Raw genomic sequence first — 19,621 nt, forward strand, 5'->3', positions numbered from 1 at the left:
GATTACGAAAGTGCTCTTGGAGGCCAGTGCTGTGGTGTAACAGGTAAAGCCACCACCTGGACTGCCAGCATCCCATATGGGCACCAGTTGGGGTCTCGGCTGATGCACTTCCGATCCAGCTCTCTGCTATGGCCTGGGAAAGCAACTGAAGATGGCTTAAGTCCTTGGGCCCCTTCACCAGCGCGGGAGACCCAGAAGAAGCTCCTGGCTCCTGACTTCAGATTGACCCAGCTCTTGCTGTTGTGGCCTTTTGGAGAGTGAACCAGTGAATGGAAGATCTCTCTTTCTTTCACTCTGCCTCTGCCTTGTAACTCTGACTTTCAAATAAACAAATAAATCTTTAAAAAAAAAGTGCTCTTCCATTCTTAGTGTTTTTTTGTGTGTACTTTTATCATAAAAATATGTTAGATATTGTCAAACACTTTCTGGCCCTACTGAGATGATTATGTATTTTCTCACTTTATTCTTTGAATATGGAATAACACTAATGGATTCTCAAAGTTAAATCAAACTAGTTTTCCTGGAGTAAATCCTTCTTGATTATCATGCATAATCCTTTTTAAATGCTTCTTGATTTTGTTTGCTAGATTTTGATTGAGGTTGTTTATGTGGATTTTCATAAGAGATATTAGTCTATGAATTCTTCTTGTGATGTTGTATCTGACTTTGGTATGGAGGTAATGCTGGGCTTACAGCATTTAGTCCTCTTTTTATTGTTGGAAGACTTTGAAAAGAATTTGTGTTTGTATTTTTTAAATATTTGGTTGAATGCATCAATGAAGATGTCTTCACTCCTCACAAAATTATTTCCTCTGCCCTCGTACATTTCTTCTGGTCCTGGATTTTTTGTTGGAAGCTTTTGATTACTAGCTCCATCTCTTCATTTGTTATAATTATGTTTTTTTTTTTTTTTTTTTTGACAGGCAGAGTGGACAATGAGAGAGAGAGACAGAGAGAAAGGTCTTCCTTTGCCGTTGATCTGAAGGCAGGAGCCAGGTGCTTTTCCTGGTCTCCCATGGGTTGCAGGGCCCAAGCACTTGGGCCATCCTCCACTGCACTCCTGGGTCACAGCAGAGAGCTGGCCTGAAAGAGAGGCAACCGGGACAGAATCCGGCACCCCGATGGGGACTAGAACCAGGGGTGCCAGCGCCGCAGGTGGAGGATTAGCATAGTGAGCCGTGGCACTGCCCTATAATTATGTTTACATTTCATTGTATATCATTAAGTTATGAATTTCCAGCTTCCTGATAATACACACCCTGAGACACAGCAAGTGATGGCTCAAGTATTTGGGTTCCTGCCATCTGCATGGAAGATCCAGACTGAGTCCTCAACTCTTGGCTTTGGCATGGCCCAGCAGCATTGTTTCAGGAATTTACAGAGTGAATGAGCAGATGGGAGCATTCTCTCTCTCTCTGCCTCTCAACGTGCCATGCAGTCATTCCAATTGATGTTTTATCTGCTAGGCTAAATACCTGCCCCACAAACGATATTTTTATACATTGCGTACCCAGCAACTTGGATTTAAAACTAGTGCTCTGTATAGTTACCTTTTAAATCAGATAGAAGAAAAAGAACAGCTACAAACAAATGGATAACAATATGGATTTTCACATTTGTCTACGTATTTACTTTAGCAATATTCTTTATTTCTGTATGTAGTGTTCAGTTATGTACTAGTATCAGTTCATTTCAGCCTGAAAGACTAACTTTAGCAAATATAAGAACTTCAGAGAAAACTCTGTTTTTATCTGGGAATGTTTTCACCTTTTAATTATTTTTGAAATATACTTTGTCAGATATAGAATTATTTTTCAAGATTTATTTATTTGAAAGACAGAGTTACAGAGAGGCAAAGGCACAGAGAGAGAGATAAGAGAGAGGTCTTCCATCCATTGGTCCATCCCCTAAATGGCCACAATAGCCAGAGATGCACCAATCTGAAGCCAGGAGCCAGGAGCTTCTTCTGGGTCTCCTACATGGGTGCAGGGGCCTAAAGACTTGAACCATCTTCTACTGCTTTCCCAGGCCACAGCAGAGAGCTGGATTGCAAGTGGAGCAGCTGGAACTAGAACCAACACCCATATGGGATGCCGGTACTGCAGGCAATGGCTTTATCTGCTACACCACAGTGCTGGCCCCCAGATATAGAATTCTTTGTTGACAGTTTTTGTTTCCAAATTTGTGTATACAATTCCCATGACCTTCAGTATTTGTTTCTAATGAGAAGTCAACTCTTAATTACATTGTGTACATCATACATAGTATGCTTTTTCCTCTTGATGGCTTCATGATTCATTTATTTACATACAGAAGTATGAAACTAGACTCCTACCTTACACCTTAAATAAAAAATCAACTCAAAATGAATCAAGGATCTAAATCTATGAACTGATCCCATCACATTACTAGAGGAAAACAGTGAGGAAATTCTGCAGGACATTGGCATAGGCAAAGACTTCTTGGGAAAGACCCCAGAAATACAGGCCATGAGGACAAAAATAGATAAATGGGATTACATCAAGGTAGGAACTGCAAAAGAAACACTGTACTGCAAAGGAAACCCTCAACAAAATGAAGAGGCAAGTGATAGAATGGGAGAAAATATTTGCAAATTACACAACTGCTAAAGGATTATTAACCAGAATCTATAAAGAGCTCAAGAAACTCAACAACAACAAAACAAACAATCCGGTTAAGAAATGGGCAAAGGAGATGAAAAAGCATTTTGCAAAGAATGAAATTCAAATGGCCAACAGACAAATAAAAAAATGCTCAGGATAACTAGCCATCAGGGAAATGCAAATAAAAATCACAATGAAGTTTCACTTCATTCCAGTTAGAATGACTATCATACAAAATTCAAAAAAATAACAAATGTTGGCAAGGATGTAGGGAAAATGTACCCTAACCTACCGTCGGTGGGTATGTAAACTAGGTCAACCATTATGGAAGACAGTATGCAGAGACCTCAGAAATCTGAAAACAGATCTAACCGCATGATGCAGCAATCCCACTCTTAGGAATTTATCCAAATGAAATCAGCATGTGAAAGAGTGATCCATACCTCCATGTTTATTGCAGCTTAATTCACAATAGCTAAGATATGGAATCGACCCAGATGTCCATCAACCGATGACAGGAAAATGCAGAACATACACACTATGGAATACAACTCAATCATAAACAGAAGAATGAAATCCTGTCTTTTGCAACAAAATGGATGCCACTGGAAACCATTATACTTAGAGAAAAAAAGCCAATCTCAAAAATACAAATATCATGTTTTCCCTGATATGTGGCAGTTAACATAGAAGACAAAAATGTATAGGAATGAAATGGACATGTTGTGATACGATTGTTAGTTTCAGCCCTTGTTTATATTTCTGTGGAACTGTGGTCTATTTTTTTTTTTTTATATGGCTGCCACGGCTGGCACTGGACTGATCCGAAGCCAGGAGCCAGGCGCCTCCCCCTGAACTCCCTTGTGGGGTGCAGGGACCCAAGCACCTGGGCCACCCTCCATCGCCCTCCCGGGCCACAGCAGAGAGCTGGACCGGAAGAGGAGCGACTGGGACCAGAACCTGGCGCCCACACGGGATACCGGCACCGCAGGCAGAGGACCAATCAAGCGAGCCATGGCGCCAGCCCTGGTCTTTCTATTTTTTACTTGTTGAGTATTATGGTTAGTGGTGAATTAGGCCTGTGATTATAGAGTGGGTTGAAATTATGTCTTTGTAAAAATTAAAGAAAAAAAAGAAAGGAAGGAAGGAGGGGGAATTAGGGAGGGAGAGGGAGAGGAAGGGAAGTATGTTTATTTTCTTAGAACTGTACCTATGAAATACATTAAATCTGTTCTCTTTATATTAATAAAAAATAAAAAGTAAAAAAGTTTTGAAAAAAGAAAATGCTAAAATATTTATTTGAGAGGCAGGGTTTATTTGTGGCTAGGGTTCAATATTTTTAAGGTAAATTTGGCTCATCTTTGTTATTCCAAAAGCAAGCAAGAACCTTGATGATCCATTTCCTATAATGTTACTACAAAAAAAGTTGAGGCTGTGTCCTTTTCAGTTTATTTACTCCTAAAGACCAAATCTAAGAGGCTCTATTCTTTTATTGTGTCCATGTAGAACAGTGTAACTGAATATTTGTGTGACTTTTAGGGACTAAAGACTCTCATATGAGAGAGAAAGAGAGAAAGAGAGAGATAGAAAGGAAGCTCCCACTTTACTCCCTAAATGCCTACAGTGGCTGGGACTGGGTGGGACTGAAGCCAGGAGCTTTGATAATTTGAATTGTAGGTCCGGCGCTGTGGCCTGAAGCGCTGGCATCCCATGTGGGTGCCAGTTTGAGACCCGGCTGCTCCACTTCCGATCCAGCTCTATTTTGTGGCCTGGGAAAGCAGTAGAAGATGGCTCAAGTCCTTGAGCCCCTGCACCCACGTGGGAGACCTGGAAGAAGCTCCTGGCTCCTGGCTCCTGGCTTCGGATTGGCGTAGCTCCGGCCGTTGCGGCCTATTGGGGAGTGAACCACTGGATGGATGACCTCTCTTTCTCTGCCTCTCCTCTGTGTAACTCTGACTTTCAAATATAAATAAATAAATCTTTAAAACAATAATTTGAATTGTAGAGAGTGGGAGGGGGAGAGAGATCTTATATGGCTGGTTTATTCTCTGCTCTCTCTGCCTCTGTCTCAAGCTTCAATTAGAACATGCTCTTTTTTTTTTTTTTAAAGCATCAAGTTCTACGGGCATTCTTTTAGGAATAAAGAGGCCTTAGCCTCAGGCCTTTCAGTCTTGTTAGGGAAAGACCACATAGTTAGGTCTTAAATTGTTTAGCACAGGAAGTAGTAATTAAGGATAGGAGAGAAGTAAGACATAAATCACTGGTAAAATCTACAAGCAAAATGCAGAAGCATGGAGGGGCATTCTGCATTACATGCACAAAAAAATCTAAGTCTTTCCTTTTGGTCATACTTCGCTAGGTGGAAAGAATACTAAATTGGTTAAGAGTAGTTTCTGCCTTGTGGCACTTGCTGCTAGGGGAGCAGGTGCAGTGTAGTTGAGTGGATGCCTAAAGAACTGATTACTCAGCGGGTGCTGAGAAGGTTCATATGAAAAAAGGCATGCAAACAAGGGCTCTTTGATCGCTGGCGCCCTCAATTTTTCAGTTTAATAAGTAAGCTGCTCTATTTTTGTTTTTTAAAAATATTCACCATTAACATAGTTGAAAATGGAACACAAATTCTTTCAGCTTTAATTTCTATGCCCCTCTCCATCTTTAAGTTTCAAATATATATATATATGTATGTGTATATATAAAGATTTATTTTACTTATTTGAAAGGCAGAGGTACAGAAAAAGAGAGGGAGACAGGTCTTCCATCCGCTGGTTCACCCCCCAGTAGCAGCAATGGCTAGAGCAGATCGATCAGAATCCAGGAGCCAGGAGCTTCTTCCAAGTCTCCCAAGGGGGTTCAGGGGCACAAGCTCTCAGGCCATCCTCTGCTGCTTTCCCAGGCTACAGCAGAGAGTTGGATCAGAACTGGCACCCTTGGGGCCGGCGCTGTGGTGTAGCAGGTTAAAGCCCTGGCCTGAAGCGCCTGCATCCCATATGGGCACATGTTCTAGTCCCAGCTGCTCCTCTTCCGATCCAGCTCTCTGCTATGCCCTGGGAAAGCAGTAGAAGATGGCCCAAAACCTTGGGCCCCTGCACCCGCGTGGGAGACCTGGAATAAGCTCCTGGCTCCAGATCGGCACAGCTCCAGCCGTTGGAGCCAACTGGGGAGTGAACCAGCGGAATGAAGACCTCTCTCTCTGTCTGCTTCTCCATCTCTCTGTGTGACTCTGACTTTCAAATAAATAAATCTTAAAAAAAAAAAAAAAATCCTGGCACCCTACGCCACAACACTGGCCACTGAATTCGAATCTCGAGGGCCACACTCCAATGCAGAAAATGTTCTTCTATGCAGCAGACACTGAGTAATGAAATAAACCTTAGGCTCGTTTTAAGACACCCGAACAGGTGGTCAGGGAGCTTAGATTTCAGCCATGTCCATGACGCGAACTGGTTCTGTGAACTCGGCCACGTAACTTCTCTGGATGTCACCTTTCCGTCTTTGAGTGAGGACTGAAGCCCCCCACCCCCGCCCCCGCCCCCAGTTTTGTAAGAATGATTTAAAATAGAGTCCGTAAAAGCGTGCCTTCTACCACCTCGAAGACACTTTGGCTAACTCCGGGTTCTCTCCAGTCTCGGCGCATCACGATGCAGAACGCTTTCAAGCACCACCACAAATGCCTGACTGTCCTTTAGTCGCTCCGCGCTGACTGGCTTTCCACTGGAGGCAAGAGTAGCTGAAGAGAAAGCTCGGATTACAAACAAGAAAACCGAGAGCCTCCAGAACCGACTAGCACGCTCAAGCCTACGCGCAGGCGCAATCCCGTGCCTTTCCTCCTGGGGAGGGCACATGCGTCGACGTGCCCACGCCGGGCGCGCTGACGTTTGCAGCGCATGCGCCGTCAGCCGCAGTTTGCAGTTGCGCAGTGTGCATTTCGGGTTGCGGCGCTCGCTAGGCTGGAAAAGGGCGGAGATTCCGCCTGACCGAAGTGGGCGCGCTCACCTGCGGCCGAGGGATAACTTCTCCGACCGGGTTCTCGAGCTCTGCTGAGTCACCGGGGAGAATACCAAAGAGAGCGTTTTCGTTCTGTTTACGAAGGCGTCTCTCCTGTGATTAGTGACTTTGTCATGCCGAACTCGCGGCCCAGGCCCCGCCGGGGCGTCCGGGGTGGCACCGGGGCAGCCGGCCGGGACGAGCTCGTGTCGCGGTCCCTGCAGAGCGCCGAGCACTGTCTGGGCGCCCAGGACTTCGGCACCGCCTATGCCCATTACCTCCTCGTGCTCAGCCTGGCGCCGGAGCTGAAAGACGACGTGAAGGTAAGGGCCCTTCTTCATCTAAATTGTTGCCGGAAGTTCCATTAAAAAAAAAAAAGTGTGTGTGTGTACGCGCTCGCGCGTGGAAGGGGGTTGGATCCGTCGCTGGTGGGTGCTGTTCATATTTAGTGTTCACTTTTGCCTTCTGCCGTTTATGCACGCACAGGAAAAGCTCTCCGAAGCTCCTGTCGGCTCCACTTTCTCATGGTGTCTGTCATCTTCCTGCTTCTCTTTACCACCCTGTCAAGCCTCAGTCATCCGCCGCCAGTGTGGTAGCAGGCTCATTACTAGGCTCTCTCCTGCAGTCTGCTCAATGCAGCCAGCTTTTCACGACAGAAGTCCAATTGCACTTCTAAAGGCCCTCGAATTGCCAGTAAGGCCTTGGCTGACCCCCCCCCCCCCTCCTCCAAATCGAATTTAAGCATGCCCTTTCTCCCCCGTCAGAGCCTTTGCATGTGTGTCTGCTGTGTGTAGAAAGGATGGTGTAGGTCTCTGTAGTTGGATAAATTTTGTTACTCGTCTAAACTCACCGTCACTTGTGGATGCGTTCATTAAGCTTCGATGATTGGGTGATTTTTGACAGCTGTTCTGTTACCGGAGTGTACTTTTTTTTTTTTTTTTCCTTCCCAAGGGATTCTGAAACCTGAATTTGGAAAAATGATTCAGGTTCACTTTCAGCTTTTCACCACCACCTACGTTGCTTTATGTAACCCAGTGTTTCTCCATGGCTGCACTGTTGCAGTTTTGCATGGGTTACCTCTTTGTCTTGGGTGTTTAGCAGTGTCCTTGACTTCTACTCACAGTAGATGTAGGTAGCTCTGTTTGTAGTTCCTATAAATTTAGTGTAAATTTTCTAACCAGCTGGCCTACTCTGGGTGGAGATGATATGTTGATGATTGCTCCTGTATGTAGGTAGTGTTATGAGAATCCTTCAAAAAGAAAAATGGATTTAAAAGTCTATTTTGGGACACTGGCATTGTGGCATGGGGGGGTTATAATCAGGGACAGTACCTCTCTTGATGATGTTTAGTGTGTATTAAAAGCTCATTTAGGGGCTGGCATTGTGGCGCAGCTGCCGCCTGTGATGCCAACATCCCGTAATGGAGTGGGCTTGAATTCTGGCTGCGCTGTTTCCAATCCAGCTCCCTGCTAAAGGTGCCTGGGAAGGCAGCAGAATGGCCCAGATATTTGGGTCCCTGACACCCACATGGGAGACTCAGATGGAGTTCAAGGCTCCTGGCTGTTGTGCCCATTTGGGGAATGAACCAGTGGAATGAAGATCTCTCTTTCTGTCTGTGTGTCTGTATCTTTGTCACTCTGCCTTTCATGTGACTAATACATAGAAGTGCAGCTAGGGGCTGGTGTTGTGTAACGGTTTAAGCCACTGCTGGGAATGCTCACATCCCATTTCAGAGTACCTGGGATTGAGCCCTCCACTACTCTGTTTCTGACCCAGCTTCCTGCTAATGTGCCTGGGAGGTAGCAAATGATGGCTGAAGTACTTGAGTTTTTGTCACCCTTATGGGACACCTGGGTGGAACTCCAGGCTCCTGGCTTCAGCCTAGTAGCCCAGTCCCTGCTGTTGCAGGCATTTGAGAGTACAACAGCAGATGGAAGATTACTGTTTCTCACCTCCAACCCCTATACTACCAATCACTCTGCCTTTCAAATAAATAAATTAATAAATAAAACTTTTATTTAAAGACTTTTAAAATTCATACTGTCATGATTGACAGAGTTCAGTAACCTCGTTTTCTGCTGAACAAAGTTTGTGTTTCTTTGCAGGTCTCATTTCCTGCTACTCCTTCTGTTCCCCACCCCCACACTCCAGTCACACCAAGCTACTTACCTGTAGAGCCCATGATCCATTTCATGTAATCTCTTATTTTTCTCTCCACCTTAGAACCTCCTTCTTATCCTTGTCACTCTAGTAGACTTTCTAGTGATTCAGTTGCAGGGGTTAAGATGATTTAAAATATTTGCATGGTGAAGTTGGATTGTCTAAAGTAATCCCATTTTCCACAATCTTGCAGGATGGAGAATACCTGGAGGGAGATGAGATTGGAGCTGGGGTGACAGTGAGGAGGCTACTGTAGTCCAGCAAGTGATTACAAAGGCCAGATTAGGTTGTTAACAATGGGGATGGAGAAGCGGCAGCAGTTTTATAAATTTTTTTTAAGATTTATTTATTTTTATTTGAAAGAGAGAGAGAGAGAGGGAGAAGGAGAGAGAGACACCCTGTATCCACTGGTTCTCAGCCCTGCAATGACCAGGGCTGGACCAGGCTGAAGTGAGGAGCCAGAAACTCCACCTGGGTCTCCTGTGTGGGTGGTGGCCCAACCAAGCATTTGAGAAATCTTCTGTTTTGCTACACCATTAGCAGGGACCTGGATCAGAGGTGGAGCAGCCAGGACATAAACCAGCACCAACATGAGATGCTCGCATCTCAGGTGGTACCTTTACCCACTGTGCGACACTGCTGACCTCATTAAGATTCAAGAGGGTTTGCTGGATTTGAAACATTGAATATGGAGTTAGAGTAGCATTAAAAGGTGACTTTGTGCTTTGAGGTTGAGTGGTATCTCAACCTTATATCCTGTGTAAGAGGAGTATGATAGTTCACTTTAGAACATTGTGAATTTTTTTTTAAAGATTTATTTATTTGAAAGACTGAGTTACAGAGAGAGTTAGAGCCAGAGCCAGAGAGAGAGAGAGAGGTCTTTCATCTGCTGGTTCACTTCCCAAATGGCCACAACAGCCGAAGCTACGCCTATCTGAAGCAAGGAACCAGGAGCTGCTCCTGGGTCTCCCATGTGGGTGCAGGGGCCCAAAGACTTGGGCCATCTTCCACTTGCCTTCCCAGGCCATAGCAGAGAGGTGGATCAGAAGTAGAGCAGCCAGGACTTGAACTGGTGCCCATATGGGATGCTGGCGCTGCAGTCTGGGGCTTTAACCCGCTGTACCACAGCGCCAGCCCCAAGCATTCTGAATTTTTTCAGTTGGTTGTTAAATTTCTCACTTACAGGGTCTCTATGAGGATAAGAACATGATTTGTGTTGTTCCTCATTATGTGATAGCCCCAGTTCTTCACACATTGATTGTTCAGGAAATATTTGCATTGAACTATATTTGGTATGGCTGGTTGAGGTGACTGAGGTTCAGAGGATACTGTCCTGATTAGAGATGTAAAGGTAGCATCCATGAACACATTGGTGATAGTTAATGCATTGGTGATGGATGAGAGGTAAAGAGGGCCAAAGACATACTACTAAAATATAGGAGTCCACAAAAAACAAGGTAGGCAGAGAATCCAGAGAGTGATGTGATATGGAGATGAGAAGGAAAGGAATTTACAAGGTGGCTAAGCTGTCTAATTCTGACATTATTCACATGTATGTTAAAAAAATTCATTTCTGCATTTATGTTTAATCAACAAACAGCAACCTAAAACTGAGTGATTTTTAAGTGATTGTTCAGTAATAGTTAAGTTCCTTTCTCTGGGATCTTCAACTAATATTGTATATTTTTTGATCTTTTATGTTAATTGACTAACTCATTTCTTTTCTTGTTTGTAAAGGAAACTTTTCAGTACACGCTCTTCAGATGGGCCGAAGAGCTTCATGCTCTCAGTCGAATACAAGACTTACTTGGTTGCTATGAGCAGGCCTTGGAACTTTTTCCTGATGATGAAGTGATTTGCAATAGTATGGGGGAGCATCTCTTCAGGTTTGTAGATTTCAGTATTACTTGTTGAGAATTATTCTGTATCATTCTGGATTCAAGAATAAATTATATAGTAATTTGGGCAGGAAAAGTTTTTATAAAGAACTGTTAGCTATAACAGGATCAGTGTAATAAGGGATTGGTGAGTAAGAAATAAGAAATCGGAAGAATGTGGGAATAACAGATATGATGTATTAATCAGCAGTTTTTATATTATCTAATATGATTCATGATAGCCACTGTCCCTGGAGCCGAGTTAGACTACCCAGGGAAGAGTTCCCCCCAACTGGACTGAGATTGAAGCCTTACTGGGGGTATGGTTCATAGGATGGCAGAGAATTTACTGTGGTGCCTTTTTAGGAGTTTGTAAAACTTTTCTCTGAAACTTGGTTGAATTTGCTTTTTATGTTGCTAGAGAAAACCTCATGGGAAAGCATCTCAAAAGAAGTACTCCATTATAGACCGGGAAGAAGCATCTGGCTCCTGGCTTCGGATCGGCGCAGCGCTGGCCGTAGTGACCGTTTGGGGATTGAACCAGTGGAAGGAAGACCTTTTTCTCTGTCTCTCTCTATCTCTCTCACTGTCTATAGCTCTACGTGTCAAATAAAAAATATATATATATATTAAAAAAAAGAAGTACTCCATTATAAAATTATTTAGTAAGCTAGTGGTTGGTTCTAGGGGGAGTTTCTTACCATTGGATACTACTCATTGCCTTGTACTTCAGGAAGCCTGGGGCTGGAGAAGCACGGGGCACACTGCCACTAGGAAGCAAGACCCTTCCTCCTGCCATGGCTCTCCAGCATTTTTTAATGATAAAACCTACCCTTGTGTTAACTGGTGGAAAAATATTAAAGGGCCAGATATTTTTGTCATAGAGCAAATTAAAAAAGAGTTAATTTGGCAATAAGGGGAAAATGGTTGTGTTGGGGGTTTCCAAGACATGTCTGTCTCTGTCTCTCTCTTTTAAAGATTTATTTATTTATTTGAAAGGCAGAATTAAAGCGGGAGGGAAAGACAGGGAAATCTTCCTTCTGCTGGTTCATTCCCCAAATGGCTGCAACAGCCAGAGCTGGACCCATCTGATGCCAGGAACCAGGAGCTTCTTCTGGGTCTCTTGTGTGGGTGGCAAGGGTTCAAGGAATTGAGCCATCTTCCACTGTTTTCCCAGGCACATTGGCAGGGAACTGGATTGGAAGTAGAGCAGCTGGGCCTTGAACTGGAGCCCATTTGGGATGCTGGCATTACAGGTGGCAACTTTACCCTCTATGCCGCAGCTCCGGCCCCCCAAGACCTCTCAGTTCTGCTCATTTGCTAAGAGGGCTCACAGGACTCAGCAGATAGTCAATTAAAGCTCTGATTTATTGCAATGAAAGTAAATGAAGCAAAAAGAAAAAGTGCAAAGTCTGCAGGAAACCAGGCAGAAGACTCACAAGGTCTTCTTTCAGTGAAATTACACAGGGTCTACTCCTTCTCCCAGCAAAGAGTCATGGTAACACCTGTGAAATATTGCCACCCTGGGATGCTCATTACGGCTCAGTGCTCTTGGCTTTTATTTGGGACTGGGCATTGTGGTACACTCTACCTGGCACATACCAAAATTCTAGGCTGCCAGAAGGAAAGACGGTTAGCATAAACCACACTCTGTATAGTTTAGGTACAGTAAGCCACTCTTGTCAGGGTAGTGGAATATCTCCAAATCCAAATCCTCAGATGTTAGCCATGGGCCAATTGCTATCAAAGGATAGCAGTTGGGCTTCTTTTGTTAACTCATTCTGCACACCAGCACATGTGCATAAAAGAATACTGAGAAAGTACAGGCAGTATAATGAAAGGTTAACATTGCTTCTAAATTTGAACCTTAGAGAGCAGTGGAGAGTATAATTCTGAGTTGGAAAATGACAGTTGCTCAGATTCATAGGAATTTAGTTAATTAAAGAACCTTGGTTTACATGTTCTTTTTAGTTATTCATGTCTTTTCCCTCTGTTGCCTCCTCCTTACGTCAAATCACATCCAGCTAAAATAAAGTTAATGTGGTTAGTAATGACCACAGTTTATCTTCTTAAGTGTGTCTTGACTCTGTTAGTTAATTATCCATTGATAACTTAGCAGGTAGTTTTGTCTCTGATGCCATGGGGTCCCTTGTTTGGCTTAGTAGACTGCTTAGGACCCGAGCTTTGGGGAAGGAGTCTAATCTGTGAAGGTTCCAGAAGTTAATTAATTTAGCAATCAGCTCATTGTTGATTACACGTTTTTTTCAGTGTGGAGAAAGTGTTTCATAAATAAATTTTTCCTTAAGAACATGGATCTCTAATATGACCAGTATCCCCTCTATATTTGGTCATTATTGTAAACTCTTTATGTTGTCATTCAGAATAAAATGTGTGAATATTTACAGTAGCAAATGGATATCTCTCAGAAAACATTTTGAGATTTGGTATATAGAATTTTTTTGTTAAATTATTTAAAAAAATTTAGCTATTACAGTAGAGTTCATTTTCCTTTTTTTTTTTTTTTTTTTTTTGACAGGCAGAGTGGACAGTGAGAGAGAGAGACAGAGAAAGGTCTTCCTTTTGCTGTTGGTTCACCCTCCAATGGCCGCTGCGGCTGGTGCGCTGCGGCCAGCGCACTGCGCTGATCCGATGGCAGGAGCCAGGTGCTTCTCCTGGTCTCCCATGGGGTGCAGGGCCCAAGTACTTGGGCCATCCTCCACTGCACACCCGGGCCACAGCAGAGAGCTGGCCTGGAAGAGGGGCAACAGGGACAGAATCCGGCGCCCCGACCAGGACTAGAACCTGGTGTGCTGGCGCCGCAAGGCGGAGGATTAGCCTAGTGAGCGGTGGCGCCGGCCAAGAGTTCATTTTCTTTGAGTCTGCTAAATAAGTCGAGGAAAATGTGAGCAGATATTGGCTCCTTATATTATCTACTTTATGTATGTAATTTTATAAATGAAATATGACTTTTCTATAGAACAGTTTTTTCTTCATTACAACTTCTGTGTATTCTCCATGAAACTTTATAATGAAGCAAACTGGTAGTCCACCAGAAGTTTTTGGATTGCATATAGCAATTTTTTTTTTTTTTTTGTATATAGTAATTTGACATTGCTCTATATCCAAACATTTAGTCAAGGAGCTCACTTTCTTGGGAGAGGTTAGAACAGGTTGGTTGCTGTAGAAATGTGATGTACCATGTGCAGTAAAACCATATTGGTCTACAAATGATTAGATCTTTTAATAAAGGAAGGGAGGGATTCTTCACAGGTTGTGTGAGGAGCACTAGTCTAGATGATTTCAGAGGTTCCCTCCTGGTTTTTATTTTTTATTTGCTCATATCTAATTCAAAAGCCATTTCTGGGGTGAGTTGGCTTTGATTTTGCTAAGTGTCCTTAGACATATTAGTTCTCTTTTTTGCAATTATACTTACTTTTCTGTAAAATTTAGCTAAAATGCATAATTATAATTACAGATACACTTGGCATAAACTGGTCTGGCAGCACATGAATTGATTTTTGACAACCATTCAGCTCAGTTGCTGAGAAGATATTGCAGGAGCAGCTGCGAGGAGCCTCCTAGCCACTGGCTTTAGTATGCTTTACCAGGGAATGGTTTGCAGAGAGAACTGGTGCTCTAGCAAGTGATGCTCTGGCTTTTTTTTGACAGGCAGAGAGTGAGAGAGAGAGAGAGAGACAGAGAGAAAGGTCTTCCTTCCGTTGGTTCACCCCTCAAATGGCCTAACCCTAACCCCAACGTGCTGCGCCAATCCGAAGCCAGGAGCCAGATGCTTCCTCCTGGTCTCCCATATGGGTACAGAGCCCAAGCACTTGGGCCATCCTCCACTGCCTTCCCGGGCCAGAGCAGAGAGCTGGACTGGAAGAGGAGCAACTGGGACTAGAACCTGGCACCCATATGGGATACCGGCACCGCAGGCGGAAGATTAACCAAGTGAGCCACGGCGCCTGCCCCATGGCTTTTTTTTTTTTTTTTTTTAAGATTTATTTATTTATATGAAAGGCAAGAGTTACAGAGAGGCAGAGGGATAGGCAGAAGTAGAGAGAGAGGTTCTGAATCCGCTAGTTTACTCACCAGATGGCTGCAATTCCTGGAGCTGGGCTGATTCAAAGCCAGGAGCCCAGAGATGCTTCTGGGTCTCCCATGTGGGTGCAAGGGCCCAAGGACTTGGCCCATGCTCTGCTGCTTTCCCAAGCCATTAGCAGGGAACTGGATGAAATTGGAGCACTGGGGACTTAAACTTGTGTCCATATGGGATGCTGACACTGTAGGCAGTGGCTTTAGCAGCTAAGCCATGGTGCTGGCCCCGATGTTCTTGCTTTATTGGAGGATCTCTACTTTACGTCAATATAATTTGTATCAAATTTAGGTTGTTATACTTGTTAATGACCTGAGATACATAAATGTAGTAGGGATTCAGAAAAGAAAGAAGTCGTCAGGATTGCAGTCCTCACAGAAGTTTCCTGAAGGAGAGAGTACTTGGGCTGGGCAGAATTTGCGTCTGGTAAGTAGGCCAGGTAAGTAGCATGAACAGAGGCACTGTAATTGGTAGCATGTGGTCAAATACCTTTTGTCTTTGTCATTTTATACTCTAGGATGGGCTTTAGAGATGAAGCAGCTGGGTATTTTCATAAAGCAGTGAAGCTAAACCCTGATTTCAATGATGCCAAGGAAAATTTTTATCGTGTTGCAAACTGGTTGGTGGAACGCTGGCATTTTATTATGCTTAACGACACCAAGAGGAATATGGTGTATAATGCAGCAATCCAGAAGGCTGTTACTTCAGGGTCCAAAAGTGTTTTGGACATTGGAGCAGGAACTGGAATACTAAGGTTTGTTGTATTTGTGTTTTAATTATACATATGCATACATATGTATGATAATGTGAATTAAAGATTTTGCCAGATATAGAAATTTAAATACTGGAATTTAGAAATCTTATAATCTTGTTAGGGTTATTCATGCAATTATTTCATTTTTCATTATATTTTTTACTTGTCAGGACATAGAAATACTAAGAAAAACTTTGGATTATTATTGAAGTTTTAAATAATGAATTTTAAGAATTTTTTTAATTAACATTCTGGTGAGTCTCATCCAGGTTAAATCTGTTTTAGTGTCCTTCATGCCAATTATGTCTTTTTTTCTTTTTGTTCTTGATTTGCTCTTTTAAAATTTTTTATTTATTTGAGAGTTACACACGTACACACCTCATGCACATAAATACATATGCACACATAGATAAAGAGAGAGCTTCTCTGTGCTCATGCAGTTATCTGATTCTCAGATGCTCACAGTTACTGAGGCTGAAGCTGGGAAACCAGGTAGGAGCCAGGAGCACAGTCCAGGCTTTCCACGTGGGTGGCAGGAACCCAGTTACCTCAGCCGTCACATCACACCTACCTCTTAGGGTTTGCATTAGCAGGAGGCTGGAGTCAAAATCAAACCTAGGCACTCTGATGTGGGACACAGGCATCTTAACTAGTAAGCCAAACACCTGCTCCCAATTGTGTTGTCTTAATGCAGTGGATGTCATGATTTATTGTATGATTTGTTTCTATACAAGTGTATTTTTTAAATAAAGAACAAGTAATGGTTGTGTTATAAAGACAATTAAAATGAAAATGTACAGTAGATTATTTTTCTTGATGTACGACTTTTTTCCTCCTTGTAGCATGTTTGCTAAAAAGGCTGGAGCACACTCTGTGTATGCCTGTGAGTTATCCAAGACCATGTATGAACTTGCCTGTGATGTAGTAGCAGCAAACAAGATGGATGCAGGGATCAAACTGTTACATATGAAGTCACTTGACATAGAGATTCCAAAACACATTCCTGAAAGGTATTACAGTGTAAACTAATTTTAGTGTTAATTTTTAAAAGGTAAAACAGTGAATTATTAAGTACATTTCTACTATAGTCTAGATAACAAGATAAGAAATATTTATGAAACTATCTTCTAACTACGTAAATAAATAAGATTGTTAGTAATCACAAAAGGAATTCAAGGAAAGTAGAAATTATTTTGTCTTTGAATTAAACTTGTCTAAAAAGAAAGAATGTGCAAAAAGAGTAGAGCTGTGTGGACTAGGCACCTTTGTGTACTCACAGCTAAGTAGTAGTGAAGTAATAGATAAGCAAGAGAAGAGACAAGGTAGGCACAATCAGTGTGTAAGAGACAAACTCGGGTCCTGGGTGATGGTCACTGGATTTTTGAGAAGGAAGATCCCAACTTTCATTAAATGTTAATTGTAGATCAAGAAAAATGAGAACTGAGAAAGAGAGTTACTTTTGATAAGTAGGGAATCATTGATGACAGAATATGTTTATAGAGTGTTAGAAGTGCACTTACATGGCTTCAGGAAAGGAGATTGGGAAAGGTAATGGTAAGAACTACGATTAAGGATTTATGTTTATAAGCATGAGGAGGCAGTAGTGCCAAGTGAAGGCCGTTCCTCCAACCCTCAAACCACAGAGAAGGAGCCAGTAGAGAACAAAGGGGTGTGAGGAAAGTTTGAGTCAAATTCTAAAGATTCAGGGGTAGAGATTCAAAATGGAGTATATTAGAAAATTTTGTATATGAGCTATTTTTATAAAATACTCTTCCTTTCTTCTCTCAGCTTTGATATCTGTGTGTAATAGCATAACACTTTACTTACATATATCTTTAAAAAATCATTCTATAGAGTGTCCCTAGTTGTAACAGAAACTGTCGATGCAGGTTTATTTGGAGAAGGAATTGTGGAGAGTTTGATTCATGCATGGGAGCATTTGCTTTTGCAACCAAAGGTAAGGTAGCAGTATGAAAACTTAAATTTGAGAATTTATTTTATACATATATAACATGTGTTATATATAAACTTGTGTGTCCAAATGAGGTATATAAGCAAAAATTGGGGTTTTTTTGTGGAGGGACTGCCTGCAGTTGTTGAGTAGCAGTGAGAAAAGGCAGCACTTGTCTCATTTCACGGCCTCTTGCTTGCAGTTTTGGCAGATTGTCAAAAAGGTAGTGCTGACCGGCTTGTTAGGGTTTTACAGCACCTGTTGAACCCAGGCTACTAACTGGACGGGACTCACTTATAATTGCCAAGTTATATTTTTTTCATTGATATTTCTTCTGTAGCCCACAAATCATAGATTTGATATATATAATAACCATTCTGAATGAAAGGATTTTAACATGTTTACAGAAAATGATTTGGATTCAAAAAACTAGTTAGTATTTGAAAAGAAGAGCCATTTATTTTCATGTAGGTAATTATGATTTTGGTTTCTTAGTTATACCCCAAAGGCTTTTGTTGTACAGACTAGCTTCTTTCCCTCCCTGATCTCCTTCCTTTCTTTCTCCTTTCTGTTCTTCCTTCCTTAGTATTTATATTATAAAGTAAAAAAATATTACACACAAATATGAGAATATATATACACAGTAGGGACACTACTTGTTAAAGAAAAAGATCCTGCCTTATTTTAAAGTCCTTTCTTATTTTCATTGTTTTTCATTCTATACACATATTTGTATAAAAGTAATAACATTTTGATTATTATATTTTTAGGCCAAAGGTGAAAATGGTAATTGCGAAAAGTATGGGAAAGTTATACCAGCAAGTGCTGTAATATTTGGGATAGCAGTAGAGTGTGCAGAGATAAGAAGACATCATAGGTAAGTACATAAATAGTAAATATTAAAAAACATTATAAGAAAAATACTGTACTTTAAAGGTTACTTAGTGAATATTTATTTAGGTAAGGACTTGTAGTTTTCTGACCTTTAAATTTATAGTATTTATGGGGCCAGTTTCGTGGTGTAGTAGGTTAAGTTACTGCCTGCAATGCTGGCCTCCCCTATGGGCAGTTGTTCGTATCCTGGCTGCTCAGCAGAAGATGGCCCAAGTGGTGTGGGCCCTGCTATCCATGTGTAAGACCTGGAAGAAGCTCTTGGCTTGTAGTTTTGGACTGACCCAGTGCTGGCTGTTGTGGCCATCTGGGGAGTGAACCAGATGAAAGATCTCTTTCTGTCTCTCCCTCTCTCTATTTGAAATAAATCTTTTTAAAACTTATGGTATTATGTGTATATTATATAATTTCAAAAAGTTCATAGAAAATGAAATTAAAAGATGAATTTATTTTGGTGTATTTTTGAAACCCATGCATAGCTTGTTTTCATAGTTTACATTTTCCATTAACTTTCTCATCTACGTGTACATGGGCTTAAAAATTTTTCATCCAAAATAATTTTTCCATCAAAATAATATTATCTTTTAATTTCATTTTCCATGAACTTTTTGAAGTATTTGTGTGTGTGTGTGTGTGAGAGAGAGAGAGAGAGAGAAGACAAAACATTAAAAAAATTTGGTGAATCTGGTTAAAGTTTGTAGAAATTATAATTTCCTGGAAACTTGTCTCTATATTTGAAATCATTTTCAAAACTAATTTGTTAATTTATTTGAAAGGCAGAGAGAGAGAGAGGGATATCAGTTGATCTCACCAAATGCGTGTAATAGCTGGAATTGGGTCATGCCAAAGCCAGGAGCTTGAAGTTTATGATGGTTTTCCACTTTGGTAGCAGGGATTAAAGTACAAAGCCATCACCTGCTGCCTCCCAGCATGTGCATTAGCAGGAAGTTGCATCAGAAATTGAATTTGGACTTGAACCCAGGCCCCAATATGGCATGTGGGTATCTCAAGTGACATCATAACTGCTGTGCCAAACACCCACCTACATTAGAAAAAAAAATTTGAAAGAGTTAGAGAGAAGGAGAGAGGTCTTCCATCTACTGCTTCACACCCCAGATGACTCCAGTAGCTAGGGGCTGAGCAAGGCCAAATCCAGGATCCATGAGCTTCATTTGGGTCTCCCATGTGGTTGGCAAGGGCCCAAGCGCATGGGCCATCTTTTGCAGCTTTTCCCAGGCTGTTCCAGGGAGCTGGATCGGAAGTGGAGCAGCTGAGACATGAACT

General features: G+C 42.0%; 1 protein-coding gene across 5 annotated transcripts in view; it reads left to right on the top strand.

Annotated features, from left to right (window-relative positions):
• Positions 1–6,396: 6,396 nt before the first annotated feature.
• The window catches only part of PRMT9 (protein arginine methyltransferase 9), a 39,120-nt gene continuing 25,895 nt past the window's right edge, over positions 6,397–19,621 (top strand). The window contains exons 1-6 of one of the 5 annotated variants that reach the window (XM_008267376.4): positions 6,397–6,931; positions 10,506–10,654; positions 15,259–15,495; positions 16,338–16,505; positions 17,350–17,452; positions 18,217–18,323. In XM_008267376.4, coding sequence (XP_008265598.3) covers positions 6,743–6,931; positions 10,506–10,654; positions 15,259–15,495; positions 16,338–16,505; positions 17,350–17,452; positions 18,217–18,323 — 953 coding nt within the window. In that variant the 5' untranslated portion in view covers positions 6,397–6,742. Of the gene's footprint in view, positions 6,932–10,505; positions 10,655–15,258; positions 15,496–16,337; positions 16,506–17,349; positions 17,453–18,216; positions 18,324–19,621 lie in introns of those variants that run through there. The other 4 variants (XM_070047459.1, XM_070047458.1, XM_070047460.1 and 1 more) reach the window with 4 other exon arrangements.

Source organism: Oryctolagus cuniculus, chromosome 8, assembly GCF_964237555.1.
Source record: "Oryctolagus cuniculus chromosome 8, mOryCun1.1, whole genome shotgun sequence".
Lineage (NCBI taxonomy): Eukaryota > Metazoa > Chordata > Mammalia > Lagomorpha > Leporidae > Oryctolagus > Oryctolagus cuniculus.